Source organism: Rhamphochromis longiceps, linkage group LG5 (genome assembly GCF_057381845.1).
Source record: "Rhamphochromis longiceps isolate RC_006_pf linkage group LG5, R_longiceps_female_GT1.1, whole genome shotgun sequence".
Classification (NCBI taxonomy): domain Eukaryota; kingdom Metazoa; phylum Chordata; class Actinopteri; order Cichliformes; family Cichlidae; genus Rhamphochromis; species Rhamphochromis longiceps.
In genome coordinates, this window is record NC_140561.1 from 38,923,082 (window position 1) to 38,941,384 (window position 18,303).

General features: G+C 39.3%; 1 protein-coding gene across 2 annotated transcripts; it reads right to left on the reverse strand.

Moving 5' to 3' along the window:
* Positions 1-1,076: 1,076 nt before the first annotated feature.
* Positions 1,077-18,190, reverse strand: LOC146670600 (deoxyribonuclease-1-like). 2 transcript variants are annotated; one of them, XM_085407611.1, is made up of 10 exons: positions 17,224-18,190; positions 11,028-11,120; positions 10,844-10,938; positions 10,659-10,736; positions 10,430-10,542; positions 5,802-5,914; positions 4,705-4,859; positions 4,083-4,179; positions 3,908-3,992; positions 1,077-1,813 (listed from the first exon to the last, which is right to left on the reverse strand). In XM_085407611.1, the coding sequence occupies exons 2-10, from the start codon at positions 11,106-11,108 to the stop codon at positions 1,740-1,742; spliced, it is 891 nt and encodes a 296-aa protein (XP_085263737.1). In that variant the 5' UTR covers positions 11,109-11,120; positions 17,224-18,190; the 3' UTR covers positions 1,077-1,739. The 2 variants fall into 2 exon arrangements, with proteins under 2 accessions (XP_085263737.1, XP_085263736.1); XM_085407610.1 differs by lacking the exon at positions 17,224-18,190 and adding an exon at positions 12,453-12,609 and having other exon boundaries at positions 1,078-1,813.
* Between the last annotated feature and the right edge of the window lie 113 nt (positions 18,191-18,303).

Here is an 18,303-nt window from a genome sequence, read left to right on the forward strand (position 1 = left end):
CTCAACAACGTCCTCAAGAATCATTTTGGCAAACACTGTGACATTACACTGTTTCCTTCCTGTCATATTTTCAAGGGAAGACTGTGCAGCAACAATGGCAACAAAGTGACTCATGACACTTGATTTCTTCCTGGCTTCTGTTTGGCCACAGCAATGTGTGGTACTCATATAAAATGTTGTGATATGGATAGGTAGTGTGAGTATTGTAATTTCACAAAACATATAATCATACGGAAGTGTATTTCTGTCAATACAGTTAACGCTTAAATTTAAAAAACAAAAAACAAACACTAAAATAGAACCAAATCAAACATGCTGATCTACCTGCTATGGTGACCCGTCAGAATAATCCCTCACAAAATATGTGGGTATTCTTAAACTTCAGTAGAAACTCAATTATTCAAGTACAGTCGATTTACAAATAAAGGACTAGTCATAAGTGGCACTCATACATCTGTTTTCTCGAGTACCCCAGCCTGCCCATGGTTATTGTAAAAACTAAAAACAGCAAGAATTGGTTTTGTCATGGCTAGACGGTCCTCACTGATCGTCTTGCCAATTTGTTGTGGTGTTTGTGTGTACTGTGTCGTGTTCTCCTCTCCATCCTGTGCATGTGTTTTTCTGCTGGAACATGTACTTCCGGAAGCCGTGGCACGGAACGGCAGTTGACCGGAGGGGAGTGTCCTGAGCTAGAATCATCGCACCTGTGCAGAATTACCTTGCCAGCGCAGACCTTTTTAACGGGGCGGTTGAGTCACAACCAACGCTGGAACGTTGAACTAAACCGGGTAGCGTAGTCATGATTAGCATACCCGGTTTGTGAAGGAGAGGACGTTTTCGTTATTGAGCGTGTGTTTTTTCTCATCTGCCTCCAGGGTTCAGGGATTGGAGGAGGAGCCGGTCAACACCGGCACCAGGAGTTGTTGTGGATTATTACTGCACTGTCACCGTGAGGAGAGGTCGCCGTATCACTGCACTGCCCTTTTTGGATTATAGACTCGAACTGTTAACTCACCTTTTCACTGTAAATAAATCCACTGTCATTCTGCAAGGAGTCTCGCACCTGAGTCCTTTAATCCAATTCACCATGACAGGTTTAATGTAAACAGTCATTTAATTGCATCAAATATGAAAAAAACAGTCCATCATTATTCAACTGGTGGAACAAAATATGCTTCAATCCCTCCATTCCTGGTTATTCAGGCAGATTCTCAATTTAACAGCTGAAATGAATCTGCAAATATTTTCCCAAACAAAACATTTATTCACTTATCAGCATGCTCTTCAACAATTTATGGTCATTTCCATTATTAAAAATGTTAATACATTTTATTTCCTGCTAATGCCCTTAGCTCAGAAGTAAAATATTTATACATACGTTCCCACTCTAAATAGCAAAATAGCCCAAGGTAGACCCTGTGGGGTATGCTATCTATACAGTGACCAAGAGAAACCAAAATAAGTTCATGTTTACCATGGAAGGTGTCTGGAAAACATATAATAAAACAACAATTATTTCTTACATAGTCTAACCTAATTTCCATGTAGTACTAATATCTTTACACTCATTTGTCTTTTCCACAGTAAATTCAGTAAAGAAGACAAACAGAGTTATTTTTTTTATCACGTTGAACCACCTGATGTGGTTTTCTGTTAAATCTGAAGAAAAACTGAGTTTAAAAATTAACTGGAGTAACCCAAATTTTAAAAATTAATAGCAAGATTGTTAAAGTTTAACACTAAACAGCCCGACGTCCTCTCTTGGTTGGCATGTTGGATGCTTGTCCTTGCTTTCTTTTTTGCTCCTGTCGTCCTGTTGTTAATATTAGAAAGAGGAAATACAATGGGTAAAATAAGTACTGCACATGTCAACAATTTTCTAAGTTAATATATTTCTAAACGTGCTGTTGTCATGAAATTCTCACCAGATGTCAGTAACAACCCATTAAAGTTATGTGTAATAAAGAGAAATGACAAACGAAAAGGTATTGAACACATGAACAAAGGAACAGGCAAAAAGACGCTTTTAGTTTTCTTACTGTCCTTCTTCCCTGCTGTTTTTCTTTCCCTCCCCTTTTCTTGAACTTGTCTACATCTTTCCCTTTTCTATCCCCTAGCCCTGTCTGTTCCAATTGTAATAAGTTGTAAAAGTAAAAAAATAAATAAATAATAAAGCTCAATCAAGTGGACCAGTATGGCAAAGCCACAATGATCCACTTGTTTTGCATTTTAATTGGCCTTCAGACAATAATTCTGATTACTGCAGCGCCAAACGGGACAGGAATGAAAAAAAAAAAAAGCCATTTAGTGCAAATTAAAATCAGCTGGTTTAGTCTCAACTAATGGCTTATAGAACCATGTTTCATTACTAAGGTGTCACACAGGAAACATCTCATGAAGGATGAAGCCAATGAGCAAATTCTACACCTTTGCAGCCTTGTTGTTGCAAAACATACTGATAACACTGGTTACCGAAGAATTTCTAAACCACTGAAGGTTCCAGTTCAGGATTTGAAGACTGGGTGTCTGAAAGAATGGGACAAAATCACACCTGCACCCAATGCATGTGACTAGTTTCTCCGTGCAGTAGGCATCTTGATGCCGTTATCACCAACAAAGGGTTTTGTTCAAAGCATGAAATAAAATTCAGTGAGCATGTTGAAAACATTTTCCCCGTGTCATTTTAGACATAAATTATGGACATGTATACTTTGATTTCATTGAATGTGTGCATTGGATGGGCTGTTACTGACATCTGGTGAGAATTTTATGTCAATAGCACCTTTAGAAATATATTTCCTTAATTCAGTTTTATTTATACAGGGTCAAATCACAACAACAGTCACTTCAAGGTGCTTTATATTGTAAGGTAGACCCTGTAGGGTACATACAGAGAAAAACCCAACAATCATATGACCCCCTATGAGCAAGCACTTTGGCGAAAGTGGGAAGGAAAAACTTCCTTTTAACAGGAAGAAACCTCCAGCAGAACCAGGCTCAGGGAGGGGCGGGGCCATCTGCTGCGAGCGGTTGGGGTGAGTTTGAAAATCATAAAAAGTGTTCAATAGAGTGATGTTAAAGCTGACTGAATGCCGATCCCAGCCCAATAGCCAGTCCCTGATCTGCCACAGGTAACAAAAGCAGTGATGAGTAGTCAGGATGTAGCTTCCACTTCTCCTGGTTCATGTTCCTACAGTAGACTCACGTGGCGATTGTTTTAAAGTGTCTTTGGTCTGGTTTTCATCTTTGCTTTGTGTTGCAGGCTTTGTGTTCATACCTAAAAAGCAAATACCAGCACTGTATGTGTGTCCTCATTAGGATAGGGATTTATGCTGGTTCGTGGGATTGTAGCCTCAGGTTTATCCTGTTACATTGAGCTTACCACTTCTCAAATATCACTGTGTGTCTCCTATATGATATATTTAACTGACATTTTTTATTGTAACAACCAACGATTTACACAGGAAAATAATGACTATTAACAAGGTTGCCAAACTTTTGCATCCCACTGTATGTGGTATTTATGAGACATTTTGTTGAAGGTAATTTTATAGAAAAAAGAAATGTAATGTGTAGTATAAGTACTTAGTTTCTCCTGGAAGTAATGGTAGTAATGTACTGCATTACTTTTAATAAGAGTGTTCTGTGTAATATGTGTAATATGTTACTCTTTTGAGTTATGACCTCAATGCTGATCATAGCATTGAGGTCAGCATGTAACCTTTGACCACACAGCGTGTAATTAATTTGCACAAATATATTCCTTTAGAGACGGTGGTGACCCTTAAAGCGGAGCCAATGAGAACTCAATGATATCAATAATGGCATCAGAATCACTAAATTCTTATCAATCTCCATTCCTGCTGTCAAATATAAATAAAGTAAGAGTCAGAGATGAAAAAATAACCTTTTTTCTTAGATTGTCCTTCCCCAGACGCATCTTTGGTCTTCAGCTCCACCTCCACAGGGTAATGGTCACTGATGCCCAGGGCCTTAAAAAGTTGAATGACAACACTTATGGTGTCCTTTAAAATGCTAAAACCTGTCAAATCATTTGTATCTTGAGCTTAGAAAAAACTCACCTCCTCATCGGTCAGGTCAAACTCCTGCTGGAAGTTGAAGGACTTGGCCGAGTTGGGTACGATGGCGTTCAGCATGGTCTGTCCATACACAACAATTCTGTTTGACAAAGAGGAGACGCATTTCTTTTAAACAGTTAAGAACTTCATTTCTGTCTGTCTACTTTATAGCGTGAAGCGCCAATAGTTTTATTTCTCCATTTTCTGTCTCAAATTGAAAGTCACTGATGCCAATATTATTTCTTATGTGAGAGGCACTCTGAGAAAAAAATCTTTAAAACATTAAGAGTCTGGGACTACATGCCTCCACTACAGCTATACTGATTTATTTCCTGAATTCCTGCACTTTTTTCACACAAATTTAATGTACACACAGGTAGATTTAATCAGAATTCGTGAGTCATCCAGCCTCATGTGCACGTTCCCAATACAGACAAAACAGACAAACTCTAACAAACAAATAACAACTAACTCTTATTTCCTTTTGGTCATTATGCACAATTTTTCAAAACACCAGAAGCAAAGAAATAGAAATTAGAAATATCCCAAAAGGTCGTGCCATTATATAGTGATTATATAAAAAGTTTTTTAAACTCGGGCATAGAAAGTGCTATATGTGTGTCACCTGTCGTAGGTGTTATCATTTTTGTTGCTAGCTGTGGTGTCGACATTGTCATCAATGAGCCAGTTGTAGGAAGAAGAGCAGATGCGAATCTTTTCCTTCTTCTTCTTGGAGAGATATCGTCCATCAGCATTAAAGTCCCCCAAAAGCATTATATTCTGCCAAAAAATGCCAAAAGAGAGCAGAACTCACTTAGTACAATGACAGATGTTTGTTACAGCCAGTATGTGACACTCTAATGTCTAATGGTATTAATGTATTCTTTAAATAACAGCACAGAGATTTATATGGTAGGATATATTCATTATTATGCGATCCCGTGAAGAGCTGTCATTTATTGAGCATCACTTCACTGTAGGATACAAAGATTTATGCACTTGTGTTTTTAAAGTTTTCTTTTCATTTGTTAATGAGCAAAGCAGCTTGAAGACTTCCTTCCTTATCGGTCTGTCTAAAGGATGACAAAATCAAGTAGTTAAAAATATATTATAATCTGAGTCACTATATGGATTAACAAGGTGAGATATTCAGGATCTGCTTTAAAACAAAGGTCAGATAAAGTTATTTATTAAGATTCTGAATGAAGGGAGTTTGATCTGTGTCCTGTTTTGGAGCTTAGTTCACAGTTTGTTGTTTATTCGCTGCTTGGTTAGGTTTAGAAACTAAAAGTAATTGTTTAGTTTTAGAAAGATATTGTAGTATTTCAGCTTGAAGATTTCTGCTGTAAGAGAAAATATTCAGCTATATTCTACAAATATTCTAAAAGGCAACAAATCCCAGGTAATTTCATGGTCATACGTGTCACACACCAGGCCGCATAGTCAAGAACTTAACCTTGCTATAAGGTATGTAGTCAGTATAATCACTAGCAACACCTGACCAGGTGCAGTGTTGCTTATTTGAAATAAGCCAAACCCTCTCTTTATTGCAGAAACAAACTGTGACACAAGCAGGCTGGGGGAAAGGCAGGGTGGAGTGGGTCATCATGCATTTTTTTTTAATTTACTATAACGCCCCTTGAAACAACTGTTGTGTTGAATTGGCTCTATACAAATACAACTGAATTGGTCTGAATTTTTTAATCAAAACATAAAACTTACATCAGTTTTCCATTTCTTCCTGATGTCTTCAACTACATCATGCAGCTCGTCCAGCTCCTTCAGAGAGTCCTCTGGCTTTGTGTGGACTGGGATCAGGACCAGATCGTCCATAACTGAAATACAGTTTTTTATATTTAGATGAGAAGGTGGAGTGCTACACTATCAGGCATCACTGTCAGGCTCAGGTAACAGGCTCCCTCTGTTTGACTATACTGCCAAGGTTGTTAGTGTGAAAAATATGAAGTAAGAATCTAAAGGACAGAAATGGCTAATACAGGGTATAACCTGTGTTTATTGGGCACTAAATAAAGTTATAGTTTTTACACAGCTGAACAAACATCAAGCAGACAGCTGATTATCAGAAGTGTGAGATTCTCGAGAATTTACTCCGGTGTCCTGTTATATTTTAGATAGCAAGGAGTTTATTAAACTTCACCGAAACAATCTGCAGATTTCATTAAACTTTAATAAACTATCATCTTGTCTTTATTTTTAGTTAGCACATACCTGAAACACTTCAAGCTGTAAGCTAATGATAGTTATATAAGAGCAGATGCTGCTGGTGCAATAAGCAGTACGTTTTACGTCCAATGGATGATGATCTGATTAGTCGACTAATCGCAAAAATAATCGGTGACTAGTCGACTATCAAAATAATCGTTTGTGGCAGCCCTAGTGGCAGGTAATTTTAAATGCAGCGCTTCTATCTGCTCAACACATCAGCACGTACACAAACTGTTTGTGTGCACTGTGTCGCTAGTTAAAGATCCAGCAGCTCTGTTTCAAAGGGAGAGAAAAGAAAGAGAGCTAACTTCACTCAGAGATGGAGAAAGGTAAGAAAGACAAGACAGGAGAGGAAGAAGAGAGCTTAGATTTAAAGGTAATGATGTTCAGTGGTGCTTGATAAACTGCAAATTTAAAGCTTGCGTGTAATAATAATGGATTGGATTTATATAGCGCTTTTCAAGGCACCCAAAGCGCTTTACAACGCCACTATTCATTCACTCTCACATTCACACACTGGTGGAGGCAGCTACGGTTGTAGCCACAGCTGCCCTGGGGCAGACTGACAGAAGCGAGGCTGCCATATCGCGCCATCGGCCCCTCTGGCCAACACCAGTAGGCAAGTAGGGTAAAGTGTCTTGCCCAGGGACACAACGACCAGGACAGAGAGCCTGGGGATGGAACCGGCGACCTTCCGGTTACAGATACGCTTCCCAACCCCCTGAGCCACGGTCGCCCCATGTAATATCATTTTAATCAAATATTGGATTAGTGTATTTTGATACTGGGAAACATCCAGCAAAACAAACTAAGCTATACTAATATTGTGTTATTCAAATGTTACATGAAAATATTAGGTAGTGCTTTGATTCCAAGAAATGTTGTGGTTTGTGATCGCATGCCACCTGTTTTGATGTGTGGCTCCTCCCATTGGTGTGTGTGTTTTTGGCTGTATCCCAATTCAGGGTCTGCAGCCTTAAAGGCCGCATTTTAAGGCCGATTACGTCACATCAACGCGACGAAGGCTGTCCCAATTCAAAGGCTGCTCAAAATGCAGCCTCAAATGTGTCCTTCATTTCCCTGAATTTTAAGGATGGGTCGGCGTATCCTTCATGGCCCAACATATCCCAGACTTCCTAGTGCGGCGGTGGGTGTGGATAATTTTGCCAAAAAAAACGGCGGAAGCGGGGCAGCCAAGGAGTAAACTTTCAAATGTAAGTACTGAATATTATGTAACTTATTTATGTGCAAATGTTTAATAATGAAGAACATTAAAACATTACTGTTGGCCACATGTCGGCAAAGTTTTGTGACATTAGCGATGTTTCAATTCAATTCAATTTTATTCATATGGCGCCAAATCACAACAAAAGTCGCCTCAAGGCGCTTTATATTGTAGATACAGAGAAAAACCCAACAATCATATGACCCCCTATGAGCAAGTTCTACTTACTTGGTTTTAAAGCCTTTAAAATATACGCTGTTCAATAGTTCTTACAGAGAATGTGACGATTTTATGGATAATTAAATTACATAATACACAATGATTGTTGTGTAAAACATGATTACACAACAATCATGTTTTACAGTTCTGTGGTCTCAGCCTCAGATACTTACAAATCACACAAAGCTCGTGTAGAAACAAACAAATGAACAAAATGTTCTCTTTCATTTCTGTATGACATGTTTATTAAAATAATCAAATTACAGCGTTTGCATTTATGTTAGATTACTTTTAATTAACTGCTTTAGCCCACTTACAATGAAAATGTGAAAGAATCTTGTTCACGACCTGTGTAGTATGTTAACACCATTGGAAGTAAAAATAAAGTAAAAGTAAAATAGTTTTTTTTATAAAGCTCTGACTTGTATTATGAGTCTGTGGTCTAGGAGAGAGTCCTGTAACTCTCTGTCTGCAAAATACAGTAAATAATGACCAATGCTGGGCAATTATTTATATAGTTACTTAAAAGTTACTGAGTTTTGCAAACAACAAAGTTTTTTGCAGCTGTTTACCTAAAAATGCAGCCAAGTGCGGTTTTTTAAATAAACATTTCAAACTATTTACAGAACAATCAGCTGTTCTGCATCAAATCTGATGCCACACAGATTATTTGTGCCGCTCCAAAAAATAATTTGTCCACTATGAGATAAAGGAGAACAACAGCCTGATACCTGCAGGCCTGACAACAGCAGATGTATCACTGCTGTAACACCTGTAACATTCAGCAGTCGCCTCATTGTTCTGACACACAACAAAACTATTGACTACACTCACACTAACTACACAAGACAACACACTAACTTTAGACTCCAAACACAAAACGTCGCGAATCTCTCACATCTCAAAACACCGCTGTGACTCCTAAAACTAAGGGACGATTGGTGAAAAGTAGCAATAGCTATAAACCTATGTGCGTTACATCAGCTTTATGTTTTGTACTTGGACTAAGTAAAACTGCACTCTCCCTTTTAAACCCCCCCCCCCCCCCATAAAACGTATAAAACGCTGATTTTACCGTTTCTTCCCACAGTAAAAATGAACAACGATAGTATTCAGGAAGAAAACCAAACATTGCAGATATTTTTATCATAGCTCTGGTCTTACGTGGCCTATCAACACAATTTAAAAACTGGTATAAAGTCCACACTTTTCCCGTCAGTTGTTCCGTCTGTCCTGCTCACATCTCCAATGGTTGTACACGTTGTCATTAACGTGGCTTCACTCCACATCAGCCGCTTTGCCAACTAAAACAGCGGTGTCGGCACATAAGGACGCTGTCATAGCCTGTCGAGGTTGATTAGCTGCGTATATACGAACGTGAATCGCATCATGGAGCAGTCACCGGTCACTCACTGACTCACACTGCGAAACAACATGAATTTTAACTTATTTATTTACATTTTAGTTCCGGTTAGATTTTTTTGTGCGCAACGATTGCGCACGCGTGCAGCTTAGATGGAACGTCGCCCCGAGGCCGGGTCGTAACAGCAGCTTTGTCCAGGATAATAAGGTTAGGTTGAGTTAATGTGGATTCACAGCAAAGCTCTGTGTTGGACTGGTGCACAGTGACTGTAGTGCTCGTGGTCAGATTTAGGTGAAACTTAAACTGATGATGTTTAGATCCATTCACTAAATTCTGACTTTATACCAGCTTTATACCCACCATCACCTCCGTCATCAAGAAAGCCCAGCAGAGGATGTACTTCCTGAGGCAGCTGAAGAAATTCAACCTGCCAACACGGACGATGATGCAATTCTACACTGCAATCATCGAGTCCATCCTCACCTCCTCCATCACCGTGTGGTACGCTGGAGCCACTATCAGGGACAAACAGAGACTGCAGCGTGTTGTGCGCTCTGCTGAGAAGGTGATTGGCTGCAGACTCCCATCTCTGCAGGACCTGTACACCTCCAGGACACTGCGGCGTGCAGCCCGGATCTCAGCTGACCCTTCTCACCCTGGACACAGTCTGTTTGACCTGCTCCCCTCAGGCAGGAGGCTCCGGTCCATTCGCACCAGAACCTCTCGCCATAAGAACAGTTTCTTCCCCTCTGCTGTTGGACACATGAACAATAACCACATGATTGTCCCCGCCACTAACACATGACCCTACGCTGTGTCACTGCATCATTTCATGTTTGGCACTGATCACCACCTGCACTCATGTATATATCTTTCTACGTAGCACTCATAATTCTTATTCTCATGTATATATCTCATGTATATCTCATGCACATATCTTTCTTTCTACATAGCACTTTAATTCTTATTGTCTGCACTGAAGCACCGCAGCAATTTCCTAATGTTGTAAACCTCAACATCTGGCAATAAACCCATTCTGATTCTGATAATAAACAGTGTAGTGTCAATGCAGGGGATAGACATCAGCCATTATAGCTTGTCAAACTGTGTACATCTTATTGAATTCAGTTCTGTAAATCCACAAAGAGCAGCAGGTCAGCTGATCACAGCAAATACACTAAGAAAATTAGAAATGATTGTGAGCTGTGATTCTTTCCCCTTTGCTGAGCCAATACACAGATCTCAGGGTGTTTGGCACTTCCACTTGTTTTGTTTTGTAACTTAAAGCGTTACTCAAACACAGTAAAAAGCACAAACCTGTAGTTGGACAATCAAACCGCAGGATGAAGGGCTCTCTGGCAAAGGCATCTTCATCTCCAGCCTGATTATCTTCATACTGGTGTGAGTCCTTCAGCGTCACTTCATCTGGTCTGAGAGATAAACACAAATAGTCAGACATCAGTGTGGCTGGCCATGAATCTCACAAATTAAAGTCTGATTAATAACCACTGAGATGTTGTATTCGAGTGAACTTAGACTCACACACCTGTAGAAACAGACATACTGCTCCTTGTAGGTGTCTCGTCCCAGTTGTTTGCTGGCAGTTTTTTTGTAGGGGTGTTTTCTGTTAGTGCCGAGGAAAACAGAAGCAACTTAAACATGCAGTTTTCTACATAAAAATGTTGTAAATAAAATAATTAAATACACACACTATCACTGCAGGGAACTCACTCAGTTTTGTTGAGTTCTTGAAGTAACGTTTCCATGGCTTTGCCGCTCTTATCCACCACCTCCAGCAGGACAATCACACTGTACCGAGATATGATCTGGAGGAAACACATCATTTAAGTGTTACACATTTTGTCATTGATGTTGTATTTAAAGCTTTCTGTTGTAAAGGTAAAATTATTATCACCTTGGTGAGGTGTTTGACGACAGACTTGTCATGGACTTTCTTATGTCCCAGGTTCTTGCCATTAAAGGCTGCTATCTTCATTCTGACTTGATTCTGCAAGAGATCAACTCTGTTTTAGACGACCAACACACAGTGTGTGACGTATTGTTCAAACGTCTGCTGAATCAAAACAGAGGAAGAAAATGGAGAAGCGTGGCAGAAAAAAGAAGAAACCAAAGCAAAGGGAAGAAAGAGAAACTAAAACTTAAACACTGAAAAAACTGTGGTTGGTTATTTTGCATCATGAATATACTAAAATAAGTCACTGATGACTTTCAAGCTACAACTTCCCAGGTGAAGGCCTCTACTTAACAGCACAGGAGCAACATTTGGAATTGAAAATGGAGAAGTTCCTGGCACTCCAGTTCCTCTAATGCGGTTTCTCATTACAGTAACATTTTTAAAAGTAATTAAATTCAGAGAGCAGGGATAATATATTTTTAGGTTTTACACTTGTTTTTGAAAAAGAAATTCTACTATCACACAGTATCGTGTCCAATGTAGCTAAAACATGAAAGCCTATTATTATTATATAATATGTGATGACTGTTAAACTGTATTCTCACTGCTATATCTAAAAAACTTCATCTGAACTACCGTTTTCAAACTACAACATTAACTAAAACATAAAATCACTTATTCCAAACTAGTCTGGGCCTTCAAAGCAGTGTGAGGAGGTCGTGTGTGGTTGGGTCCTGCTCAGAATAAATGGATTCTAGTTGGTCTTTCTGTACATTATTTATTAGCTCATGGGTGCAACTATAATGTTGTTACTTTGATGTATTGCTTTTTTCACCTTACTAGTGTTACTGATCTCTCAAAGTGCTTTTAACTACAAGTCACACTCAAAGGCAAATGGAGAACATTCAAACCTCACACTGAAAGGCCCGGCTCGAGTTAGCTCAATGTAGCAAAAGTAAAAATATTGCTTATGCAGCGTGGAACATTTTAATGGTTTTGAATGACAGAAATAGTTTCGTATCAATAATGCATATGCAGTATTCTGAACTACTCTAAACACTTTCAGAAGTGCAGCTCATACTACTTTCAAATAATGGATATCTTATGAGTAAGATCAAATACTTAAAAGTTATTTAGTGCCTTTTATTTCACTTGAATAAAAACTTTTTAACTGAGGGATTCCCTGAATGCACATTAATTAACTGGCAGGATGTAACATCTTCAGCTCTTTGTTCAGTCACAGACACTGTGGGTGTTCGAGCATTACAGCGGCACAAACAGCAGTACTCAGGTTTCATTTTGATTCCCCGTATAATGAAAGCAAAAACGCTGTTACTGATTTTAAAAGCGAGTAATTCTAACTAATGCAGATACGTATTCACTTTATAAAAGTAGTAAAACGAAAAATTTTAAAATAATACTCACGAGTGTGGCTAAAACAGCAGAATGAAAAATGAAAGAAGCGGCTAATCTGCCAGCAAACACACTGACGCTGACTTCTGCAAAGACAAACTGTCTAAGCAGCAGGAAGTTCTCAACCACACACACACACAAACACACACGCACACACATACATACAGCATATGGAAACCACACCACGCCCGTCTGTCTTTTATCAGCAGCTGTGTTTCCTGTGTTTGCATACAGCTGAGGGGTTTATAGTCTTTGTCCTGAGTCTCGTGACCGAGTGCTTATGTTTTTAATTATGTGAATTTTTTCTTTCAGTTAGATTTTGGTGATTTCTAGTTCTTTGGTATTGTTCTTTGCCTAACCTGTGTTAGAAGTTTCTTGTATTTCTGTTACAATGTTCTCCTGAGGGGCTTACTCTCTCTATTTTCAAAATGTTTTTGAACTTATCTAAATTGGTTGCAATTGCATTTTTTCTTAATCAACTTCCTGTCGGTACTGACTGCTCTTCTGCATTTGGGGGCAGTGACGAGTCCATTAACATTTAATGCACTATGCAAAACGAGACAGAATATAGCACTGCTGTTCTTGCGATCATCCTTTAAACCATTACTGGGGAACAAGTTACAGGGAGCCCTTCATCAGAGCCCCTAATCAACAGACTCCAACGTGAAGAAAAGCAAAATTTGTAGCTGCTCCATCCACCACTGTTTGTTTTACACAGAAAACAAAATCAGCAGTAATCAGACGTTGTATTAAAATATACAGATAAACTGTCAACTTAGTCTGATACCATGTTTAAGCCTGCTGAAGTTAATCAAATGCTGCCATCCCATTTCACATGAAGGCGATTTCTGCAGCAAACTGGTGAATCTTAACATTTTTCAGATTAAAAGAAATAAAATAAAATACTGTGTTAATTCAATTATATTAATATTTAAAAGAAACACTTTTTTCACAAACCAATAGACATGTACATGGACCAGCAAACCTCAGAGGCAGAGTGAAGCTCAATTTTGATGCCTTAGTTTAGATTTAGTATATAATTTTATTTATTACTTTTTTGCCTTTGCCTATTGACTGTGTGAGATTATTTGTATGTTTATTTTATAAGGCAATGTTTATTTAATATTGCACGGTCTTCAGAGTGCCCAATGACAGGAGAGAAGAAAAGGAGAGCGACCGTCCTGCCTGACATCACTGACCGCACTTTAGACGCTCCGATTCTCCGACCAGAGTTCGTATCTAAGCCAGTGGCCATCTCTGTCTCTGTGCATCTCTCTGCAGCAGCAACAGGAGGCAGATCCTTCTCCGCCTTCTCTCACCTCACCTGCATCCTTCTCAGTTCTTTTTTTTGAAAAGGCTTCTTACATGCATTATAGAAGTGTTTTAGGTAACTTAATCCCAACCAGATCCACCTGTTTTATAGCACAGCTGCTGGAGTCCCGCGCACTGTTGAATCCAGTTTGTTGGACCAATCAGCACAGCACTGATGTTAGGCAGGTGTGCACACTAGAGATCAACAGGCGTGAAATCACCGCCCACTCTCCTGTCAGTTCTTTGAAAAAACAAAACAAAACATCACTATTCCTGGAAGATCCCTCGGAGCTGTTTGTGCAGACAGCATTTAAAGTTCTCCAGTAGTTTTCCGTGAGGATTAGTAGGAAATTGTTAGCGGCCACTTTAGTTTGTTTTCTGTGAACTCCAAGCAACAGTTTTTTTAAATATAGTATGATATAGTAGCTCTTTCACGGTCTTATAGATCAAAGCGTTTAAATTCAGTGTTGTGGGTAACTGTTGAAACCTCATTAATTTAACTGGAGCAGCTGTGTTGCATTCATTCTGTATTATGCGTGTAACATCTTTGTATTATTTCTATAATTATAGTTTACTCTTCCATCCTTACTCATCCAGTAACTGCTGGTACATCAGTCAGTGCGATTGGTCAGATGTTACCTGCATGTTAGGGTGATGCAGATAAAGGAAAAAATACCCTGGCTTTGTTGAACTGTGTACAGGGTCCTGGATTCATTTGACAGGTTTTAGCTTGACAATTCCTTTTTCGTGTTCAGACATGACCTCTGGAACTGCCGCTGTTCTTATGTAGCCTACTACTCGCTTACAAAAACTACACAACTATGCATCAGGTGTTTACATTCCTCCATCCATTTTCTTATGCTTATCTGGGCCAGCAGCCTAAGAATGGAATTGGAATTGATTAGAATTGAATTACTTTATATTCTAAAATAGTGGATCATTGTCTTAACTTCACCAAATCACAAATTAAGTCATAATAAAATACTGGTAGTTATTATCCCACATTCTTACAAAAACATGCATATGAAAAACATCAATAGAACTATTGTATCTTATTATTTAGTATGCTGTATCATGTAGCTACATGTCCTTTACATAAACAAAATAACAATGATGAAAGAACACACGCTCGAGAGGCTCCAGACTAACAAATGTGGGTTGCATACCACATTATAACTGTTTTAAATGTTGCCATAATATCAGCCAAGAATCCTTGTAGAACGAGTTGGACAGTCAACATATTGTTGTAAGATCAGAAAGTATAAACAGTATGTTGAAGTCTCAAAAAAAAAAAAAATCCTGGGTGATCAGTTGATTGTGCCTGCACAGAATTGTATGTGTCCAATATATGAACTTACTGTAGGGACCTGAGGCATACACCACCATGACTGCAAGCTGTCTAAATCCACTGTCTGAAGATTTTTTGTACAGGTCTGCTCGTTGCTGACTTTCCTGTTTATATTTCATCTCTGACAGCTCAGATTAAATGCACACAGTTCCAAAGTCTGATTACAGTTTAGCCACATTTCAGTGAAGCAGATCACGTTGTTGCAACTATAATCCTGTTCGCATTTGATGTGTAGTATTGGCTCATTAATTTAACTCTTGAGAGCTCACATTTGATAGAGTGATTATTGGAAGCGGATGCCCTCTTCCTCATCTCCTTAGCCGGTGTCTGATACTTCATCGAGAGCCTTGCTTTTTTCCTTTTAGTTTCTTCTTGCATTATAATATCTTCCAGTGGAAGACAATGTTCACCTCCATCATTAATCCTGAGGGCAAGCATTCTCTCTTGAGTAAGTAAGCAATCATTTGTGTTGGAAACCAGTTTACTTGGTTTCCACGTGCCACACCATTATGGGTGTTTCCTCTCAGTACCCATATGAAGATGATTTAAAAAAAAAAAACCCTCCTGAGGCATTTATCATAACAAGAATCTTAAGAATTACATAAGAAGAATTTTTAAATTACTGGCTGTATAGCAGTGCAATTCAAACCTGCATAAAACACACACACACACACACACACACACACACACACACACACACACACACACACACACACACACACACACACACACACACACACACACACACACACACACAGAGTCAGTAGCAGACACCCCCAGTAATATTTAGGATCATTACTAGCAGATCTGCACTGGGACAAAAAAACAAAAATCATCAGCATTTTTGGTCCAGGCGGCCCACTGTGCTCATTCAAAGCAGCACACAGTGTAAATATTTGTACAGTTCCACAAAGCAGTGGTAAAGCTGAATAGTACAAGCAAAAAATTGAAATAGAATAAAAAAAAAACTGTCATATAATATTCAAATTCTACTTCGAAAACCTGGCTCGATTAGACAGAAAGAAACAGGACTGATGTCAATTAAATGTTTTATTCCCTGAAAAACAAAAGAAAAAATAGTTAAACCTAATTAACTAATAGTCACTTAATGCTTTATTCTCTCTAATTACACTTTCCGTCTTTTTCTTGCTCTGTTGGTGGAAGTATGTGTTGAATCGTGGGGAAACAAGTGTATCAGCATATCAGGCAAATGACAGATTACCAGTTCAGCCCTGTATGTAAGGCAAGGCAAGGCAAATTTATTTGTATAGCACAATTCAACAACAAGGTGATTCAAAGTGCTTTACAGAGACATTAGAAACAAAAACAAATAAAAAGCATGATTTAAAATTGATTAAAACAAGCAAACAAACTAACTAACTAAACACACACATTTCACACCTGTTCGCGTGATCTGAACCCTTATCGTAAGGGGAGCTACCAGTCCTTCTGTGGACGAGCTACTTTCTATTTTAAATTCCCTGAATACTCTCTAGTATGTAGGCCAGAAAGTACAAATGGGTGCTGTGCTGCTTATTTAAAAATATAAAATTGTTACTCAGATGATAACGTTGCCTCTAAGTATTTTCACGCTAGTGGAAAAACTTCAGACGCTCCTTCTGTCTGCACAAAGAGCTGGAGGGTTTTTCCAGGAATTGTGATGGGGTTTTTTCGGAGAACTGACAGAACAGTGGGCGGTGACTTCATGCCTGTTGATCTTTAATGTGCATAAGATACTGTGGGATGGACCGCGGCAAGAAATGAAACACTTTAGCCGAAAATTTCGAAGTTACCCGGATCCGACGAAATCCTGGTTCCTGGTAGAGGTCTCAGGCGCAGGTGTGCCACAGGATAAACTGGTTGGACTGTCACCGTGTCAAAGAGTAACAACAGACTAACGTCTACTCCAACAGTCCAGCAGATATAAAGTGTATGAATTATTTGTAGGGCTGACCATCCCTAAATCATCTGTAAATATTTACCAAAGCAAGCAAGAGCAAAGAAATGCATTTTAAAGATATCAAATATTGAGCGCGTTTATTTCTATACAGCTGTTTGACCACCAGTTAGGCCAGTTATAAAACGATGTTCAAACCAAAAATGATGAGTTCAGAAGTTACATACCGGTCCGGCGTCTTCACAGAGGAGGCAGTCTCTACAACAGGCGGCTTATACAAAAGGAACAGCGTATCAAACGAGACATACCTGTAACAGCTATGCGCAAGGAGGAGAATGTTTTTGTTAGCCGAGAATGCGATTGGCTACCAATCAGGCAGTTAAAGGAAACGCCCAGGTTAAAAAAAAAAAAAGACATGGACTGTCTGCCACACGGAAAAAGCAGAGAACAGGTCGGCAGGTAAACTGTGACTGACGGGAGAGTCTCTGCATCCCAACAGGAAACTTCTGCTAAACAGCGGTGCGCACGGTGGAGCATTTAGCAGATAAATAGCTACATATTTCCCCCAGGATCGGTAAAAACAAACAGAGCTGGAAGAGAATAAGTGTTCTTGGCTGTAGCTCAGGTGGTAGCGCAGGTCAGCTACTAACTGGAAGGTTCCTGGTTCGATCCCAGACTCCTCTGGTGTGCTTGCCAAATATCCTTGGGCAAGATACTAACCTCATGTTAGTCTCCGATGCATCCATCGGAGTTTGAATGATAGATAGCAAGCATTTAACAACTTGGAAACGGTGAATGAATTAGTTGTATGAAGCGCTTTGAGTGCTCATATAAGAGTAGAAAAGCGCCATATAAGAACAAGTCCATTTACCATTCTGTAGGTGGAAACAAACTTTCTTTTTACTGGATACACACACACACGCACGCACGCACACACACACGCATTAACGCGGATCGCCCCGTGCGTGGGGCTGGACGGCGCTAACGTTGACGCCGTGCATTTTTACGGCATCTGGGAAAAATATCCGGACTAAAATCTGAGCCAAATCGAACATGCTGATCTACCTCCATTGGTGACCCCTCAGCTGTGGCTTAGGGTCATTGCATTAACAAGAAGGCCAGGAGTTCGATCCCTGACTCAGCATTACCGAGTGTTCTTGATCAAGATACTAAACTACAAGTTGACCCAGATACATCAAAAGGTGTGAATGTTTAGCAAAAAAGCTATTTATGAATGTGTGTTAATGAATGAGACCTGTAGTAAGAGTATGTTAGTAGAAAAGGACTCTTTTGCCCAGCCATGGTTA

Coding starts and splice junctions, on each gene's coding strand:
- LOC146670600 (XM_085407610.1), bottom strand. CDS start 12,599: ATGTGTGTGCGTGTGTGTTTGTGTGTGTGTGTGGTTGAGAACTTCCTG. Junction 10,939..11,027: donor TCGTCAAACACCTCACCAAG/GTGATAATAATT, acceptor TGTTTCCTCCAG/ATCATATCTCGGTACAGTGT. Junction 5,915..10,429: donor GTTTGATTGTCCAACTACAG/GTTTGTGCTTTT, acceptor ACTGTATTTCAG/TTATGGACGATCTGGTCCTG.